The following is a 20,341-nucleotide window of genomic DNA, read 5'->3' on the forward strand; positions in this document are numbered from 1 at the left end:
TTCGCCATATCAACCTCCTTTCTCTAATCCTATGCCTCCTCTACAGCGCCTGCGCCACCGCCGCTTCTATTTACATCGGTAAATCCACCACTTCCACAATCCACTCTTCAAGTCAATGCTAAAAACACAAATTCTTACAACATTTCACATGTTTTTCTCTTCAGGAAGGTCTTCAAAAGGACCCCATAAGAACTACTCCTTGAGCAACAACGATGAGACTCGAATTTTTGGAATCTTTAATGCAATGGCAATCATCGCCACCACTTTCGGAAACGGAATCATTCCAGAAATACAAGTAATTAAACTTATCCACTTTCGAATTTTTGTGTTTGGATTAATTTTTGGCGGGTTTTGTAGGCGACGCTGGCACCGCCGGTGAAGGGGAAGATGTTCAAGGGGTTGTGCGTATGCTATGCGGTGGTCACCGTCACGTTTTTCAGTGTGGCGGTTTCCGGTTACTGGGCGTTTGGGAACGAAGCCGGAGGTTTAATTTTGAACAATTTTCTCAATGAAGATGGGAACCCTTTGGTTCCGAGGTGGTTCATTATGATGACTAACATCTTCACTATCCTCCAGCTCTCTGCTGTTGCAGTCGTAAGTCTGCTAACCCTGCCACCGGCTAGAAAAGAAAACCCAAAGGTTTTGCCCTAATTTTTGTGTAATTTCGTTTCTTGTTTGCAGGTTTACTTGCAGCCAACGAACGAAGTTCTTGAAAGAGCGTTTTCGAATCCAAAGAGCGGCGAATTCTCAGCTAGAAATGTGATTCCAAGATTGGTATCGAGATCGATGTCTGTGATTTTGGCAACGACGATAGCAGCAATGTTGCCATTTTTTGGAGATATTAATGCGATGATCGGAGCATTTGGGTTTTTACCATTGGACTTTGTTTTACCGGTGGTGTTCTTTAATCTGACGTTTAAGCCATCGAAGCGCAGCCCTATCTTTTGGTTGAACTCGACCATAGCAGTGGTGTTCTCGGCGGTCGGAGTTACGGCGGCGGTTGCTGCGGTGAGACAAATAAGCCTTGATGCCAAGACTTATAAACTATTTGCTAATGTATGATCTGATTCATAGTATTTTAACGAATTTTATAACCCGAAAAGAATATGGGTCCGGTTCAAATCTTTCGGGTGTAAAATAGAGATAAGTCGCTAGTAAAATTTCTACTATTATGTAATTGGTAATTGGTAATTAGTGGTCGAATTTGGGTTTAGTTATGCATCTATTAAGTCATAACAAGTCCTACGATAATATATGCAACGCTTGGAAATATCATATCTTTTTGTTTCGTAGTAAATACAAGGTATTGATAAGTTAATTAAAGTGTGTGGTTAATCAAATATTTAAAATATTCAGGTAATAATAAAATAGAGAACCTTTTGGACCAACCTTAGGTTACCAAATCATCTTTAAAGACCAAATCTCCACACCATTCGTCTTTCCAAAAATGAGTTTCATAAGTGTTCCCCTAATTTCTACAAAAAAGCTCATCAAGAGATATATCCCAAAAAGCCCATCAAGAGATATATCCCAATCCTTGAGCTCCCACTCCCAAGAGATTTGATAAATATTTAGCCACGTACCTGGAATACCACACTTGGCAAAGAGTTTCCCATCAATACAAGAGGTGTTATGCAAGGCATTGATGCAAGATGTCCAAATAGAATTACTTTCGGTTTTTAACCTCCACCACCATTATGGTAAGAAGTGCAATATTCATAGAACGAAGATCACTAACCCCAAGACCACCTAACTTTTTTGGTTTCGCAACTTTCTCACAAGCAACCCAATGTATCTTTCTATTGCTATCGATCCCACCCCAAAGAAACCGCCGTCTTAATCCCTTTAATAATTCAATCACCTTTGAAGGAGCCTTGAAAAGCGAAAAATAAAAGAGAGGAAGACTCCTCAAGACGGACTTAATAAGAGTGAGTCTACCTCCAAAAGAAAGATTTCTAGCCTTCCACAAAGATAACTTTGCTTTGAATCTATCCACAATTGTACTCCAATTCTTAGCAAGTTTCATGTTTGCGCCAATAGGAAAAAGTAAATGGAAAAGAAGTCGGCTCGCAATGAAGAATATTAGCAAATCGAGTAACATCAAGATGATCCACCCAATACCAACAACTCTACTTTTATGGACATTCATTTTCAAACCCAAAGCCATATAAAAACATCGAAGAATTCTATTCAAATTGACAAAATTAACTTCGGACCATTCACCCACAAACATAACATCGTCTGCATACTACCATGAGATAAAGTAGGACCATTGTGAGGTAAAGAAATACCTTTAAAGATGAATCTATCACAAGATTTTTTCATTGAAATGTTAAGACCCTCCATGGTTATAATAAAAAGAAAAGGAAATAAAGGATCTCCTTGCCTCACACCTCTCCTAATAACAAACTCTTTCATAGGCGAACCATTTATCAAAATGGAAGCTTTCCCGGAAGAAATACATCATTTCATCCAATTTCTCCATTTCACCCCAAAGTTCATTTGATCAAGAATCGAGTCCAAAAAACTCCAATTAATGGAGTCAAATGTCTTATCGAAATCTACTTTGAAGATAAGAACTTGTTTCTTAATCTTCTTTGCCCAAGACAAAAAAATCTCATTAATAATAAGTGGACCATAAAGTATACACTTCTATCCTCCACATAATTCGATTGCTTCAAGCTAATAATCTTTCCCAAAACCTTCTTAAGCCTTAACGCAAGAAGTTTAGAAAGAATTTTATGCATGCATCGAATAAGATTAGTCGGCCTATAATCATTTGAAAATAAAAGATCGGGCTCGTTAGGAATTAAAGAAATAAAAAAGGAATTGCAACCATTACTTAATCGTCCCGTGGCTTCAAACTCTTTCAAAAACTTGAAAATATCCTCTTTAAGAACATCCCAAAACTCCTTCAAAAACCTTGAAGGTGAAATCATCTGGTCTAGGGCTTTATCATTGCCACAACTCCAAATCACATTCTTGACTTCATCCAATGAAAACGGAGCTTCCAACATAACTCTCAATTGAAATATCTTTAAATTTGTCATTTACAAAAAAAAAAAGTAATAGCTAAATAGCGGTTGTGAGTTCAACCAAATTAGTTCATCTTACAGTATTTATATCTATTACAAATTCAGAATAAAAAAATACAAAACAATGTCATCAAGTTCTAGGCTAAACCATTCAAAGGACAAGTTGTTACAAAATTTTCATACCGCCCAAACAGTAGTAACAAGCACACGTCTGAAAATTTTGCATCGCATCAAATTCGATTTATTCGCCCACTTAATCCATTCAACGGCCATGTTAGAATTTAGGTTGTCCACATTCCACCATTCACCGATAAACTTCCAAATCTCCATATTCATGGCATGGACCTAGAAATTTAAAAGAATAATAATAATAATAATAATAATAATAATAATAATAATAATAATAATAAAGATGACTCACAATCTCAATAAAATTATCACAAAGATGACAAAGGATAGAGTTCAAATTTATACATTTATTAACAACCTTGTAGAAATGTGATTTGAAAGCCACATGCTAAAGCAAGATATTCAACTTGATAGAGACAAAATTATTCCATCTAGTTGACACCTCATTGGTAACCAACTTACAATTATACAAAAAACATGTACCAAAGAAATTGAGAAGTCCCCGGTTGCATCCAAAGTCCAATCCATAAGATCCTTTTTTACCCGGAGCAACAAAATTCAAAAATGCTTTAACCAATCCACTCTATTGCTCATCTTCACCTCTCCCTCTCAACCTTGTTCGCTAATAAGTCGACCACAATTCAAAATTGAGTGGATCAAACACCAAACAATTTTGTTGAATGTTTAAAACAAACAATAGAAAATTGTTGATTGAACGGAGTAGTCACAAGCCAAGTATCAAACCAAAACTTATTGCTCATTCAACACCTTAATCTTATAAAAGTCATTAAGAGCAGGACATTTACTTTGAAGTTGCACAATAGCATGTACAATGTTAATCCAAGGACCATTATGAGTATTCCCAAACGAGTTTTGTGACTTTGTCCAATATGACCATTACTTTCTTTTAACGTTTTTATCACACATAATCACCATAATCAAAAAATCATCCCATCCACTTGAATGCCACATGCTGAACACCCAACAAAACCTGCAATTCTTCAGCTTAAGAAAAGTTCACTCCAAAATCAATCAACTTACTTTTATGTGAGTTGGTTTTGAGCCCCAACGCCAAAAAGCGCCTTAAAATTTGAACAATACACCTATCATTCTCCCCATTCTAGTCACATAGCAACATAGCATCATCTGCGTAAAACATATTTGAAACCTACAAATCCTAATTCCCCACCTTGACCCATAAAAATCATTAGCTAACTTGGCTTCATGCAAGGCGATGAAAGATCAATTATTTGATAACATTGTTTCCTTTTTTTTTATTATGACATCATTCGGTTTTTAAGATTAGCCCCAACCGGTTGGACCAATTAAACCATCAAACCGGTAAGACGGTTGGTTTTGGTCCGGTTTTCAAACCCTTATAAAAGACTGATAGGTCTTGATAAACTTGGAGTCGCATATCTTGGGGATTAAGACAACGAAAGAAGGGTCAACACCTTTTAGGATCATGCTAAAATTTTGAAAACCCAACACCAAATTAATGTCATCTTGGACAAAATCTCGGTACCTTTTGAAGAACCCAAAAGTAAGCTCATCAAGATCCAGAGCTTTATCAACCCTACAATCCCAATTCCCAAACCACTTTATTTATTTCGTCGAGGAAGAAAGACAACTACATAAAGAAAAGTTGGTAACATTTGGAAAAAAAACCGAGTGATAATGTAATTGGCCGAATTGATTCTTAAAAGCCAAATGAAACTTGTCTTTAATGATATTAATCCATTTTGATGACTCTTTTTTGAAGATCGATATATTACAACAATTAATACTTCCTTATTTTTATAACAAACTAAAATTAGTCACAACAAAATTGTCCCAAACATCAGAAAAGCAATCCTCAACTTCAAAATTGACAACAATTACATAATTCAACTATACATATTTGTATCATAAACCCTAAACAAACTAAAACCAAAAACGTATAATATTTAAATATGAAGCAAAATTAGCAATTTAAAAATACAAAATTAAAATCAAGTGAAAAGCATCTTAAGCTCCTCAATACGTGCACTTCGAACCTCTTGGTCTGTCAAGGCACCAGAAATTAACCGTTGTTTTCGCGCTTGTACTGCCTCCATTCTTTCCTCAACCGTACCCTAAAATACATACATATTTATTATTTAACCCACCTTTAATCTTACATCCTACTTACCCTATGTACTTTCATTTATTTGTGTACAACACTAATACTTTAAAAAAAAAAATCTACCCAATTATAGCATCCTACTTACCCTATGTATTTAACACTAAGCTTTCATGTGTTGATTGTTGAAACTTGAAAAATAGCAGGAAAATTAATAAAAATATAAAATAAGGTTTACCTTCACAATAAAACGTTTGATTGAAACGCTTTTTGTTTGTCCAATTCTGTGTATGCGCATCACAGCTTGTTCTTCAACAGCAGGATTCCACCAAGGATCCTAAACATACAAAAAAATAGTAAACCAGAATTTTTTTTTTAAAGAAATTAAAAAGCAATTTCTTATTATCTTTGTACATACCATGACAAATGCATTAGATGCTGCTGTTAGATTAATTCCAACTCCTCCAGCCTTCAATGACATTAACAATACCTGTATCATCATATACCAACATATATTAAAAATAAAACTCACAAAACCATTAAAATACGCTTATAAATTAAAGGTGTGATAGTTAAGTTAACACACCAGAATATGACTTTCTTCTGAAAACTGCTTTATGACTTTTTCACGCTGTTGCTGATTTAAAGTCCCATCCAATCGAACAAATGAAATATTATTCCTGGACACATTTTTCACAACCACACTCACGTTATATGTCATGTCATGTCATATTATATCATGTCATGAGATGATTACCTAGAAAGAGGGATCTGAAGAAGGTCTAAAAAAGCAGTCCACTGACTAAAAACAATGCTTTTTGACCCTGTTGACCGAAAACTTTCTAGATCTTTCAAAAGTGCAGACACTTTTGATGATTCCACCCAATTTTTGTCAACATCAACTCGAAATCGACTGTCAGTTGGTGCAGTGATAAGTTCCTGTTTACTCACTGACTTTCTGCCAAACAAAGATAGTCACCCTTAGTTAAAAAAAAAAAGACCAATTTACCCTACCCAACAACATAAAAAAAAATGTAAAGTTATTTATTATACCTGCAAACAGGGCAGAGACCTGAAGCAGGGGTTCTCCAACTTGATAAGAGACACTCGCGACATAATCTATGAGCACATGGTGTTAAAACTGCATCTTCAAAAGCTTCAAGACAAATCGGACATTCCCCTTGTTCCCCTTTTCTTAATTCCTCAACAACTTCTTGTATGTAAGCTTTTGAAGGCATTTCTTTACCTTCTTCCCCTTGTTCCTTATTATTACCACCACCTTTAAGAAACCGTTTTGCTAACTTATCTAAATCTGAAAACTCTTGAGTGTCACCTCGACTGTGTCAAAATTCAAAACCATAAATTCTCATTACAAATTACAAATTATGACCTAAAACTTTATTCACAAGATGATGATGTCATGTTTGTATTTTTCTGACCTCATTACGAGAAACGGGTGATCACAGCATTGGCGAAGGCGTAAAAGTAGCTCCAAAATGGAAGCATAATTGTGAAGAACACGTCCTTGTTCAACAAATTGATCGAATTTCACCTAAGATTTGTAAAAAAGAATATATATATATATATATATATATATATATATATATATATATATATATATATATATATATATATACAGATTATAAGGTAGCAGAAAAGATAAAAAGACTACAAGTTTATAAAATGGGGTACCTTGGATCTCTTAAAAAGAGCATCGTAGAAATCTTTTTCGGATTCTGTTTGTTGGCAATATATTACCTGCATGTCAGCAGGTGGGAGAACTAATATAGGCCTGTGACAATAACAAGGGTAATATAGTCATTTTACTTGGAATAAAGGCGATATCATTAAGAAATATGATAAAATTACAACCAGCATAGTTACAAAAAACTAAAATAAGGACTAAAACTGCAAGAGAAAACTTTTTGGGACTGAAATTGCAATAAACAACGATACTCAAGGACCATTTTTGTAATTTACTCAAAATAAGAGGACTTAGGAGTTTATAATTTCTAACCTTCCTTCTTTGTCTGTGCTTAACTTTGTTCTTCTTAACATTATTGGTCTTAAAATGTTTTGGACCAAACTTAAGCCCCTTTCATCACCATCCTCAAAAGGTTTCTGAATTAGCTTGTTCCACCTATTTATATAATAATACATAAATATAAAGAAATTATATAAACCAAAAGAAACTTATTTTCATTTTTTTTTTAAATAAAAAAACATACCAAGACCAGCTCCCCCATGGTTCAATCCTTAAGAACCGAAGAAGGCTGAAAATGTCCTCCAAATTGTTCTATAACAATTCACAAGAGTATAAAATCATAATCTATAATAAATTTTTATAAAAAAAATAAAAAAATAAAAAAAAAAAAAGATCTTGACCAGAGTCATACTTGGATAGGGGTACCGGTCAAACACCATCTCCGATCAGCAACAAGGGTAGCTGCCGCCATGGAAATTTGACTTTTTGAAGATTTTATGGTGTGTGCTTCATCAAGCACCACCCTAAACCACCTCACAGAATAAAGTCCACCACGTTCTTCAGCATTCTAAAAATATAAAAATATAAAATATAAAACAAAAACAAAGTTTATAGTTTCTCATTTTAGTAAAAACAGAAACTATTTGAAGTTACCTCAGATGAAAATTCTGAAGCTACAACTCCATATGTGGTTAACACAACATCACTCTGAGCTAATATTTTGGCATCTTTTGGACGACTTTGCCCATAGTGAACATAAATTGACAAAGTCCCTGGTTCTGAATGGCTTTCAATCTCTGCCTATTACCAATGTTCACAAACATTAAATTTTTAAAAAACTTATTTTACAAAAACTTTGAAATGTGAAGAGTTCAAGAATTTTTTTTTACCTTCCATTGACCTATAAGAGTCATGGGACATATGATAAGATTCCCACCACCAATGAGTGATTGTTTCTGCTTTCTAAGCTTATCAAAACCAGAAAATTTAGCTGCTTTTTTTGGAGATGATGATGATTGATCTGAGCCATTGATTTCACTGCTGGAATCTTTATCTAACGATCCACCTTTTTCAGTATGAGCAAGAAGGAGTGATATTGTCATTATAGTCTTTCCAAGCCCCATTGAATCTGCCAAAATCTTTATATTATCATGTCAAAATTCAAATCAGTTGTGTATATAATACAACATGGCAAAAATGTAATTATAAGTAAGAACATAGTCACATACTCCTCCTCTTGCCATTTGAAGGGTACTTGGAAATTCTACAGTAGCTTCTCCAGAAAACGAATTCACATACACTATGAATTTCCTCCTGTATACAAGAAAAAACATCAATGTAAAACACAAAAAAAAAAAAAAAAAAGAATCTAATGAAACAAGAAAAATAAAACATACTTGTCTGCAAGATGATATGCATCCCAACATGGATGAAGAGTAGTAGCTGCATCATCAACACATGGTCCTTTTTCTAAATTAACCATGAAATGAAGTGCTTGTTTTTGATAGGGGCGAAGCTCACACAATAGAGTATTAGGAGGTTCCATTTCCTAAAACAATAAAAACATAACATGAAAATTTTCAGATTCTTTGTTAAGACATAAAAGTTATTAAGATGAAATAATGTTGATAGTTTAATACCTCTAACTCAGAGCCATTTGCAACACCAACAATATTGTCAAGATCATTATCTGAAATTGTCTCTTCGGTTTCAACTGTACTTCCATTTGAAGATGAGTTTTTGAGTTTGGGAGCATTGAGTAATGGAGGAGGAACACCAGAAGAATCCTTTATGTCTAATCTTCGCTTCCTTGTGTATAAGTCTGTAGGTGTAAATTCTGCCTAATTACAATCAAGGACAAAAGAATTAGCATTTCCAAATTCCAACCAACATAGGGGTATTTTGGTAAATTATGAAAATGTAATACCTTTTTGAAAGGAACTAATCCAAGTAACCGGAATAAAGTTGGAAGAGGTTGGATGGAGGTTTCATCAACTGAACTGGTGGGTACCTTGACAGATGTCTGATGGCTTTTGTGCAATATGGAACTGTTGATGTAAACACTGTTTGAACAAATATTAACATCTAAATCAGAAAAAGTGGGTGATTTTAGGTAATAACACCACAAAGTCACAAACATACCTGATAGACAGATTAATGGTATCCATAAGACCTAGATTATTTGGAGCAGATTTACAAAAACCTTGAATTTGAATCTTCTTATCTCTAACAAGAGGCAAAAGACATCGAGACCATTCATTTGGGATCCGACCAATCTGTTCAAGATGAAGATGGCTATCAGCTTTTCAGGGACAATTTAGTTATAATTATAAATAAAGATATGTATACAGCGTACATCACCTCTCCGGAAGCTGATGTAGAAAACCTCACAATCTCTGAACAGGCAGAGGGCTGCCTGCCACGGCCGCCGCTACCAAACTTGGCCGGAGAGGGTCCACTCAGCGATTTCTCAGGTGGAAATGTAAAATTCAATTGATCACCGGGTTTTATCTTACTTCCTTTACATGTAGACAACCCCGCCACTTCACAACAACCCACAAACCACCACTTGCTACTTCCAGTTAGATTATTCACGATTTCGTTTCCCTTGACAACTTCACGCTCCGGCGCCACTGACCTGCTTGTACAAGGTTCGTCATCTACAGAACGACTTATTACACTATTCGTTTTGGAATTGGTGACCGGAGTTTGTGTCTTCACAGTTGCATTACGACTCGAGACCATTGGGGTCTTTGGCTTTGGGGGTTCCGATCTTTTGAAACTTGGGGTGTCAAAGATTATGTTAATTGCGGCAGTGGCATCGTTGTTCGCCATGTGAAGAGCTCTGAGTACATCCATCTTGGAATAATCTTGGCCTACGATGGATTGAACCGTTGTGATTAGTTCATCGGTGATTTTGTTCGCCATTACAATATCTTGATTGTAAGTGTGGAAATTTTCCTAAACCCTAACCCTAACTGAAATAAATTGAGTAAATACGCGCCAATTGATCATAAATTTATGTGCTTCTTCTCGTGTGGCTTGTGACTTGTGTTAAAATGGGAACAAAATTGGTAGGAAGAAGAGGGTTTTAGGGCTTCATAAATCTAGGTGGATCTGATGACAAAGGAAGAGGACTTTTATCTTCGCTCGCATATTAGATATGTTTCCCGCCATTATAAATTGGCGCATTCCTTTTTTTCCTCCTCTTATTATTATTTTTTCTTTCGAAATGTGAATTTCAGAAATTGTATTAAGTGGGTGTAGCTGTTATTAGTTACTCGTTAATATATTAATTCGTTGGAGAGATAAGATATATTGCTATTTAAATTCTATGGAATATATAAAATGAAGTTGATCTGCATGACTTATTACAAAGGAAAAATGTAATAAAAATTACTACCAATAATATTTTATGTGTTTTTTAAATCATAAAATTTTTACTTTTATAACCATTTGACCAACAAACTTTTTTTTTTTGGTTTCGTTATACCATTCCGTTCGCAGCCTAAATGGACTTCACGTCACCAGTCATGTCCACATAGATAATGGTGTAATGAAACCAAAAGAAAAAATTTATTGGTCAGTTGGATACAATTAAAAGTTTAGTGGTTTAAAAAAGAAACAAAGTAATATTAGTTTCACTTTATGATATTTTTTCTTTTAAACGAAGGGTTGGTCACACAAAGCTTACATATTTATAATTAAGAACCTTTTATTAGTTTGAAACTAACTTAAGATTAAAAAAGAATCCTCAAATAACATTTTTTTGAAAAGCTTATATTATGGACTCTAAGTAATTGTGTCAAATGTAATTTTAAAGTATCATTTGTAATCAATTCACCCGCGAGTAATGTATGATACCAATGTTGGTTGATATCGATAAACTCTGTTGATGTAACTTTATGGATTCTAAGTACAACCTATTATAGATGAAGGTTGTGGATTGATTGCAGCATCATATTGTTGTTTTTGTGTATCTTATAAATGAGAATTTGCGATGGATGAAATCTTTGCTACTCTTGAACGATGAAAGAGCTACATTTCAACTTTTGTCATATATTAATGTTGCTCGTACCTTTACAAATATCTACTAAACTTTAATTGTATCTAATTATACCAATAAAAAAATTTCTTTTGGTTTCACTATAACATTGTCTACATGGACATGACTCGTGACGTGGAGTCCACGTAGGTTGAGAACGGGTATCCCTGGTAAAAAAAAATTATACTCAACGGTATAATGAAACCAAAAATATAAGTTTGTTTGTCTTTTTGAAACAATTAGAAGTTTAATGACTTAAAGAACAAATAAATTATTAATGGTGGCCATTTTATGACATTTAATGGTTATGTTCATTTGTATATTTATGATTAACATACCATAATTATAATTATCTTTCATATTAATTATATTTATATTAAAAATGGTTATTAAAAGAGTAAAACATATTTTTTAAGAGAGATAAAATGAAACTTATATTTTATGCAACTTAGTCAAATCATTAACAAAAAATTAAATCCCGGTCTTTTGGAAACTAATTGGAGTTTAGGTAATCAATGACATTCTTGAAAATAATGTCATTTTAATTTTAGATTTACTAGAGCGGGTCCTTTTTTGAATTACAGTATACATATATGAACAGTTATTATACCAATATTCTTAAACAACTAAACAACATTCTTGAAAGAATACAACATAAATTACAAGTGTGCAAACTAGACCTAGGAAATGTGTCATGTTGAAACAATAAACGGGTTGTGAAAGTTTGACCCTAATTCGACCGTTTAATTAACGCATCGTGTTGTTTCAGCCCGTTTATTTTTGTGTTAGGTTCCGAATTAGGGGTACACCTTAAAATGTGTTGTGTCATGTGAGGTTGAAACACTTAACATGTTAAAAGTGTATTAAAAGTGTAGGAGTTGGATAGGTGGAAAGGAAAAAAGTTATAGGTGGGAGAGGCGGAATGGTTAAAATCATAGTAAGTTTAGAAGGCAAAATGGAAAGAGTGTGAGTTGGGGGCGGAAGCGGTGGGTGGGATCATGAGGAAGAGGGAGTGGTCGAGGGGATTGTTTAGTTTGGAAGAGACAAATAATTGAAATGATATCTTGATCTAGACGGTTAAGTCTTTTCAACATTACACAACGACTCAATCCAAAGGTTTTCTTTTATATATGATTTTGTTTTGGGTGTTTCTAGTTTATTTAAATAATTCAAAAAACATGCATATAAATAAACGAGTCATTATCAAGTCATATTTGAGTTAAAATTTTCAACACTAACCTTACCCGTTTAATTGACGTGCCGTGTCGTGTCAATTTATTTATTTAAACGGTTTGAAATATTTTATCCAACCTCCTTTATTTTGTGTTGGATTAACATGTGGTGCTAGTTTTTGTCACCTCTAGTACAAAACTGACATTCTCATGAATTGGTAAATAGAAATTATGAAAACATAAAAATACAAGTGTAAATATGACATTAGATTAAAAATAAATTACAATTATAGATGTTATTCTCATGAAAATGATTATAAATAACAAATACAAAGCTGAAATTCTCTTGAAAATGAAAAAATTAGAAAAGAAAAAACATAAATTAAAAGCATGGTTCTATATCATTCTTGATTTTTTTTTTGAAAGAAAATGTTGTCATTGTTAAAAGAATACACTATAATAATTGTTGACCTAAGTTGCATCCTCAAAGAAAATCGATGCAGCCAGTTATCCCTATTCTTTCTGCATATGCATCAAACACCGGTTCAAAAACTTTGATACCTTCTTTTTTGTATCGGTCGTAAGCATCAAGAAATCCAAGACCCATCAACTTCTTATTGATTCGAGTTTCAAGCATGACTCAGAAAAAGAAGGTAAATGGTTGAACATCGGTTTCTTGTTACACAGACACAGTATCTCCAAAAGATATTGAAGAGCACGGCTCAATTTCCGCTTCTCTATTAAAGAATCCTTTATATTAAACGTACACTTAATTTTTGTGTCAAAAGGTTGTGAACTTATGCATGGTGTTTAAAGAAAATGACACATTTATTCTTTGTCATGCAAACAAAAGTTATCAAGACATAATTTTAAGAAACAGTAATGATCAAAGTACCTTGATTGGAAATGAAAATCTGTGATCTAGATGAAAGATTTTCCAAAAAAATCCAAGTTTAATTTTTTGAAACCATAGAAGACAAAAAATTTAGGATATCACATGAACATGATAACATGCAAGTTTATGAGACAACCAAATATTTCTATGCATTAACAACAACCAAATGCAATAATAATGTTACAATCATATTCAAAGTTCAGCCTTCACAAATTCTATCAAAACAAACGTCCAAAAACTAGTTGAAAAAAAAAAATCTATAAACAAATAAACCCTCACCAAAAATGAGAAAAACATGACCTAATAATAACACAACCTCATTGTTTTTTTATAATAAAAAAAAAAAAAAAAAAAAAAAACCAACACAATACCCTCATCAAACCCAACTCTAATCCTACGCCTCTCATTTAACCCCGCCAGCTCATTCCCGTATCAATGCATTCCTTCACCACTTGTTGGAAGATAAGGGCAAAGGCGTAAATGTATATTATATATATCCATTTTACAAATTTTTCATCTTTTTTAAAGCAAACCAGCAAGCAAAGCCCCTGGATCTGACGTGGCAATTGGTGGTGGCTGAGGTTGCTGAGGTGGCAATGGCTTGGCAGCTGTAGGAATGTTAACTAAATGTTCCTTGATGAATTCCTTCAACCTGTGTAGACAAATAGTCAAACCATGTCCGAATTCGTTCATGTATATTTATATATAAAAATTAAAAAATATATAAAAAATAATAAACATACTCGAATGTTAGCGTGGGGTCCGCTGATGCAACTGTCATACGGAGCTGTGTTCTGTCAGCTGGATCTGTTTCTATTCTGACCAGACATAACATTGCACGTGTACTTTCCGAATAGAAGGTTGTGCTTGCTACTAAATTAAACGCATTTGGATCCTGAAAATAATATGCAAAAAATTGTTTAGGGTTAAAAAAATAAATGAAAATACATTGCTATTGTAGATAATAAATAATAGGAAGAACTTACCAGTCCAGGACAAACCATCAATCTCAAAGTGTTGAACAGATTTGCCATTTCTCCTAATGGCATTGGTCTCACACCTCTTACCTGTATAAATTATGATGGAACTTGGAAGTTAATACTTTAATATAATATATAATATAACAATTCCACAAAATTTAATAATGTAAAGAGGAAGGAGGGGTAAAATGGACAAACCACTTCTTGAAGTTTTAAAGGAGGTCCAGATAGTGATCTCCATTGAGGGAAAAATTCCTCAGCGGTAACTTGAATAGGAGTAAAAAATTTGTTCAACACTGCTGGAAGCCGAAGTCTATTATTAACCTGTAAAACCGAAAACAAATTAAATATTTAAAAAGTTAAAAATAAATTAAATACCACTACAACTATAAAAAATACCAATTGGGTTCCAAACTTGTAGGAGAAGTCAAGAACAGCAACATCCCTACTAGGTCGGAGGTTTACAATTTCAAGTGGGCATTGAACCTATAAATAATTTCAAAAAATAAAAACAATTTAATAAAACATTTAAATTAAAAAAAAAAGTAAAAAGTAAAAATAATCTGACCTGTGCACGTGGAGGTATAATTTCTGGGACTAATGATATCTCCACCCTTAAATGTGATGGAGGTAAAACCACTGCTTGTACTGAATCAAGTGGGCCCGTATTTTTGTTTCCCAAAAAAAGTACAAGTCGTCCCTGGTGATTTCTCCATTCTGCTTTAATACCAATCTGCAATAACAATACTAAAAATATTAAATATTAATTATCTTAAACTGATTGTTGTATTGTATCATAAAAAAAAACATATAAATTACCTGAACGTAAGGATCTTCGTAGAGAACCCCACTATCTTTGAGACATAAAGCATGAAATCTTTCTGCAATATCTCCTATTGGCTGTGAAAGATTAATAAAAAAATAAATAAGATAAATGATAGTTAAAAATTAAAAATCAATAAAGATTTCTTTTAAAAGGGAGAAAGAGACAGAACCTTGACAGTAGATTCCTGGTCTTCAATAGGTGCAAGGGCTAAAGCGTCATTTGAACCAACATCATGGACTGATTGAGACTCGTCAATAGCCAGTGGGCTTAAAAGATCTCCAAGGATATCACCAGAGGGCTGAGGGTCAACAACGGTCAAAGCCCCATTTGACTCAGTCAACGGTTGGTCAACGGGGGGAGTATGATCCTGAAATATACATAGTTATATACCAATTACAAAAATATAAACTAATATCTAAATTCTAACCAGAGTTAAAATTAGAATTTTATCCAGTGTGTAGGACCCTCACCGTATCATTTGTGGTAGGAATCATAACCATAGCGAGTTGACTCACTTGTGGGGCCCCATTTGAAGGGCGCTGATCTGTCACCACTAAAGCAGTAGATGCCTGTTGCTGTGTTCTCAGCTTTATAGCACTTAGCTCTGCTGTGTCAGCATCTGTATCTTCCGCTTTTTTAATCAACGAAGACTTCACATAACACAAAATTTTAAATTTTTTAAAAATGGTGAAAGATTTATTTATATGAAGAAATCCAGATAATAAAAATATACCTGGCGTTCTGGGAATTTGGGCATTTCAGCTAATATATCCATTAAAGCTTCACCTTTCCTACTCAATGCAAAATACTCCACTGCTCTTTGTTGTATTTCAGCATCAATGCAACTTTCATATCTAAAATAAAAAGAAATTTGTGGTTAAAAAATATGAATTTGTGAATAAATAATGAAGTGACATTAGATATTCAAATGTAAACAGACTTGCTGTAAACTGCCCAGATTTGATTCTGTAATTCAGGATCTGGTGGTTGTGAGTGCATTAAAATCTTTGCGTATGTTGTTAGAAGGATAGAGATTGTAGGTGTCCTGAAAAAAATAACAAATGATTAATTAAATATTAGTAAATAACAAACACAAGGGCAAAAGCGTAAATAACCATGTGTACGTACGATACAGTAGGAAGCTTCTCATGTATGAGGCTGAAAATTTCCTTTGGACTACAACCAGGTCGTCTTGCCAAAAGGTGGCTGTATTCTCCAAGAAGATAAGCACTTACCTGTTCATTTCAAAAAATAAAAATATAAAATATAAAATCTTATTTTTAAAAAGTTAAGAAGTTATAAAATGAGAGTTCACACACACACACACCTTCACCATTGTCTCATGTATGGCAGGTTTATCAAGATACTCTCTGGCTTTTAATGCTGCATAAGGCTAATGAATTATACGATAAGAGAGAGTTTTAAAACTTATAAATGATTTTATTTGTATAAATAATAATAAAAAAAATAGTAAGGTGTATATAATATATATATATATATATATATATATATATATAAAGGTACCTGAAGGTCTTCATTGTTTGTGACAAATTGCACAACACGAAACCAAATGTCATCACTGACAAAATCTCCTGCTTTGTCGATCAACTGAAGTATAACATCCACATACCTGAAAGAAAAACAATGGAATTTCCAGTTATACCCTTGGATGTGAGTAATAAGATGGGTACTAAACTATTTAATTATTTAATTAATTACATACCATGATAAATCAGGGGCAAATTTTTCAGCAAGGATAGCAGCTTTTAAGGCTAATTCTTCACGCATTGCAAAATCTGCTGTTGCAAGATACTAAAAAAAAGTACATGTGTGAGTGGCAATGGCAGTTGCAATTTTACAATTATGCCCTTGAAATTGCATACCTGCAATAATTCTTCAACAATGTCTTTGGCGTTTGTGACATCACACATGCCATAAAGCAAATCAAGGGAACGCCTCCTGATACTGTATTTGGGAGATATGAATATATGATTAACAAAATGTAAAATAATTTAAAAAGATGATAATTTATTAAAAGGAATTGAGTATGATGACCTAATGTCAGGATCTTTAAGTGAGGTGATAATTTGTGCTTGATGTCTTTTAATTATCTCATGAACATCTGTAACCATCAACATTCGAGTCATATTCTCCTGCATAAGCCATTTTTATTAACATCAGATTCACAAATAAAGATAAAACATTATATACTGCAAGTCTTCAAGGGCAAAAAGGGCAAAAAGGGAAAAAAGGGAAAAAAGATTGTAACTTACCAGACCTAAATACCGGATATTAGGTTCACGCACAGCTATGAATTTTCCAAGAAGAGCCACACATTGTGACATCATCTCTTTCTCAGAGTCAAGATGCATGACCTGTATTATTCCCAATTTGTTTGTTAGATTTGATAATGACAACTTTTAATAAATTGTGTTACTCCAAATCTGTTTGTTAATTTGATGATGAAAACTTGTATAAACTTACAAGAGCAAGAGCTTCAAATAATACAGCATGAGAAGCATTGTTCTTGTTAACATTTTTCACCACATCTGTTCCCATGAGTATCCGTTGTAAAACCTAACCACAATTAATAAGCTTTATATCAGTGTTTCTTATGTAAAGAGAGAGGATTTTAGATTTTATTTAATAAAATATATAACCTCAAAGAGTGCTCTTCTTGTGGTTGGATCTTCAACAGTTGGGAAATACTGAAGGGCTCTCATTGTTTTGACTTGAAGCCATGGAGAAGGGATACCATAGTAAGTGTATTCTTGAGGAACATCTTGATTTCTAGCAAGTCTTTCTAAAATTTTAACACATTTTGGAAGACAACTTGAGTATGCTTCATGGTTGTTGGCTACTAAAGCAACAAAAAGACTCATTGATGATGTTAATACACCAAGATCACGTTCATCTAATAGCTGTGCCATTCTATCTGACCTGAAAGTTTGACCGAATAATAAAAAAGTCAAAGGTGTAGATTAAAAAAAATAAAAGGGAAATAGTAAAATGTAAAGGTGGAAACAAACATACCAGCCATCTACATTCACAACATCAGAATTTTTCCTGAAGAGTCTTAATAGACATAGTGCAGCTTTCTTTCTCACCAGTGGTCTGCAACTACTTGAAAGCTGAGGTAAACAAAGTAAGTATAAAGTGGTAATTGAAATTATAATTAAAAAACAATTAAATTATATTCCATGTGTATTTTTGAACTTACAAGCAACTTCTGAACATCAGGTGCTAGTGATTCAGCAAATTCTCTGCCACCAATATTCCCCACCTGTATATTAACTAGTTATTATTTATCGAGTGATAAGGATTACCATTGTTTGTTGTTATTTGCCATAAAACCTTTAAATTCACAATCAAGAAACCAAATATAGTAATCGCTTTCATTATTAAAAGTAAGTGTAAGTATCTCATGTTTAGAGTATTAACTAAGCCTCAAACAATTCTCAAAAATCTAATAACAGCATTATGTCTCAATAGGTGAAGTGGAAACTGCTGTGAACATCACTGACATTCTTATGTATATAGATAGCTAAAGGGCATCAAAGTAAGTTTATGTTTACCTGTGAACATTAAAAAGCAAGAAATAATAAAAGCCACCTGCTCACATAACAAAATAGATACTACAGAATCATGACTTTGCTAATAATATTAGATACATACCAGTGTCAATGCAAGGCACTGAAAAGTTTCATTGCGTCCGATAATATCATTGCGAACTGCATTAATTGCTAATCTTAAAAAATCATGATTCTCATTGAGCAAGCATGATGTCACTATATACCCAACCTGAGGGAATCATGTCATAGAAAGAAGTTAAATGAGTAGAAGAAGAAGGAAGATCTAGAAGACTTCATAGCAGATCATGTGGACTACAATATTTACAATGTACTTACTTGCTTTTCTGGATATTTGGGTGCAGATATTAGGGAAACAGCTTCCATGTGACCAAAATCTACATCGTATCCTAGCATATATATGTAGAGCATCTTCCAAACATATTTCTTCTTTTCATATGGCGATAAACCCTGCGATGAATCATGAATGTAACAAGTTATACAGATATTACATTGCAGCACTAATCCCTATCCTAGTCTCATCTACAAGACTACAAGTTTATCTGCTCTCTTGGTTTGGTGTTTGCTTATTGAATTTAAGAATTATCCATCTCTGAGTTAATTCAAAGTCATTTTCATCGGCAATTCAGCTCACCAGCATAAACTATAGCAATCCTCTCGAATCCATAAATCGGCACAACTGACAGACTAAACCTAATCTGAAAATTCACTTGGCCTGGAATTAAATCTAATTACGCATTCACAAACCTATGTGCAGCTAAAACGCAACTGTGTGTACATTAAAAATTGCAATTTTGACGAATAATAAAGTATATCATAGTCGAGACAGCTTATAATATCCGATGAGGAAACCCTAACTAACCTTTTCATTTTTAAAACGAGTACGGATATTGCCCAGCTCTTTATCAACGCGAAGTCGTTCCTGCTCTTTGTTCCGGCAATTACGCACGTCAGAGATGAAGACAGAGAGACCTCGCATACCTGACAACGACATCTTCACCCTGCTCCGATCAGTTCCAACTCAGAGGCGTTTCTCACTCTAGATCCTAATCCAAAATCACCAACTCCGAGACGACACAGCGATCGTTTGACGGCGAATTTCACATATAGCTAGCAATCCATGTGCAATCGAAGTAAAAACATGAAGATTTACGAAGGAAAAGGTGTGATCTGGAGAGAGAAAGATGGTGGAGGAGAAGAGGGAGAAGGTGGACTGAGGAGAGTTTTGGAATAGCCGTCGGCGGGTGAGAATGAGAAGACGACTTTTTCTAATTTTCTTTTTTTATTCTTTGTTGTTAAATTTTTATTTAATGAGTGTTTGAGTATCATTATTACATATGCTTCTCCAGCTGTGTGATGTTCTCCTTCTGTCATTATTATTTTTGTAATTATGGAGTTTTTTTTGTGTGTGTGAAAGATAAATTATCGGTAAAAAATTGGCTTTAAATTTAATTCATATAAATTTTGAAAAAAAAATACTTATGTTTGAATTTATGATAAGATGTAAGATTGATTTACCTTTAACTAAAAAAATTATTTCATAAAATATTTTTTAAATAGAAATTAATTGAAAAAGTATTTTTA

At 33.6% G+C, this 20,341-nt stretch overlaps 3 protein-coding genes across 4 annotated transcripts in view; 1 reads left to right on the forward strand and 2 right to left on the reverse strand.

Annotated features, from left to right (window-relative positions):
* Positions 1-1,221, forward strand: part of LOC145058625 (Transmembrane amino acid transporter family protein) — a 10,260-nt gene extending 9,039 nt beyond the window's left edge. For both annotated transcript variants that reach the window (XM_079006510.1, XM_079006511.1), the window contains 4 exons: positions 1-78; positions 165-295; positions 358-594; positions 682-1,221. The exon at positions 1-78 is cut by the window's left edge and continues 109 nt beyond it. In XM_079006510.1, the coding sequence (XP_078862636.1) occupies positions 1-78; positions 165-295; positions 358-594; positions 682-1,062 (827 nt within the window). In that variant the 3' untranslated portion in view covers positions 1,063-1,221. The remainder of the gene's footprint in view (positions 79-164; positions 296-357; positions 595-681) is intronic.
* Positions 1,222-5,004: 3,783 nt separating this feature from the next.
* RAD5 (DNA/RNA helicase protein) lies at positions 5,005-10,420 on the reverse strand. The gene is made up of 19 exons (XM_079006483.1): positions 9,611-10,420; positions 9,392-9,525; positions 9,177-9,312; positions 8,890-9,090; positions 8,647-8,798; positions 8,479-8,563; positions 8,140-8,388; positions 7,904-8,050; positions 7,662-7,817; positions 7,494-7,561; positions 7,283-7,405; positions 6,958-7,057; positions 6,705-6,817; positions 6,319-6,603; positions 6,023-6,223; positions 5,852-5,945; positions 5,684-5,755; positions 5,504-5,602; positions 5,005-5,278 (listed from the first exon to the last, which is right to left on the reverse strand). Exons 1-19 carry the CDS (start codon positions 10,175-10,177, stop codon positions 5,156-5,158), a joined length of 3,105 nt encoding a protein of 1,034 aa, XP_078862609.1. The 5' UTR covers positions 10,178-10,420; the 3' UTR covers positions 5,005-5,155.
* A 3,277-nt stretch (positions 10,421-13,697) lies between these two features.
* On the reverse strand, positions 13,698-20,042 carry LOC145058604 (AP-2 complex subunit alpha-1-like). The gene is made up of 25 exons (XM_079006484.1): positions 19,620-20,042; positions 19,076-19,207; positions 18,843-18,968; positions 18,388-18,450; positions 18,201-18,298; positions 17,828-18,107; positions 17,652-17,744; positions 17,441-17,542; positions 17,223-17,320; positions 17,051-17,132; positions 16,891-16,979; positions 16,692-16,797; positions 16,495-16,560; positions 16,296-16,402; positions 16,108-16,212; positions 15,901-16,021; positions 15,638-15,817; positions 15,337-15,534; positions 15,161-15,241; positions 14,910-15,074; positions 14,741-14,827; positions 14,540-14,665; positions 14,348-14,428; positions 14,105-14,256; positions 13,698-14,013 (listed from the first exon to the last, which is right to left on the reverse strand). The coding sequence occupies exons 1-25, from the start codon at positions 19,749-19,751 to the stop codon at positions 13,884-13,886; spliced, it is 3,000 nt and encodes a 999-aa protein (XP_078862610.1). The 5' UTR covers positions 19,752-20,042; the 3' UTR covers positions 13,698-13,883.
* Positions 20,043-20,341: the final 299 nt, after the last annotated feature.

This window comes from Lactuca serriola, chromosome 6, assembly GCF_051521515.1.
Source record: "Lactuca serriola cultivar US96UC23 chromosome 6, Lser_US96UC23_V15, whole genome shotgun sequence".
NCBI classification, from domain to species: Eukaryota; Viridiplantae; Streptophyta; class Magnoliopsida; order Asterales; family Asteraceae; genus Lactuca; species Lactuca serriola.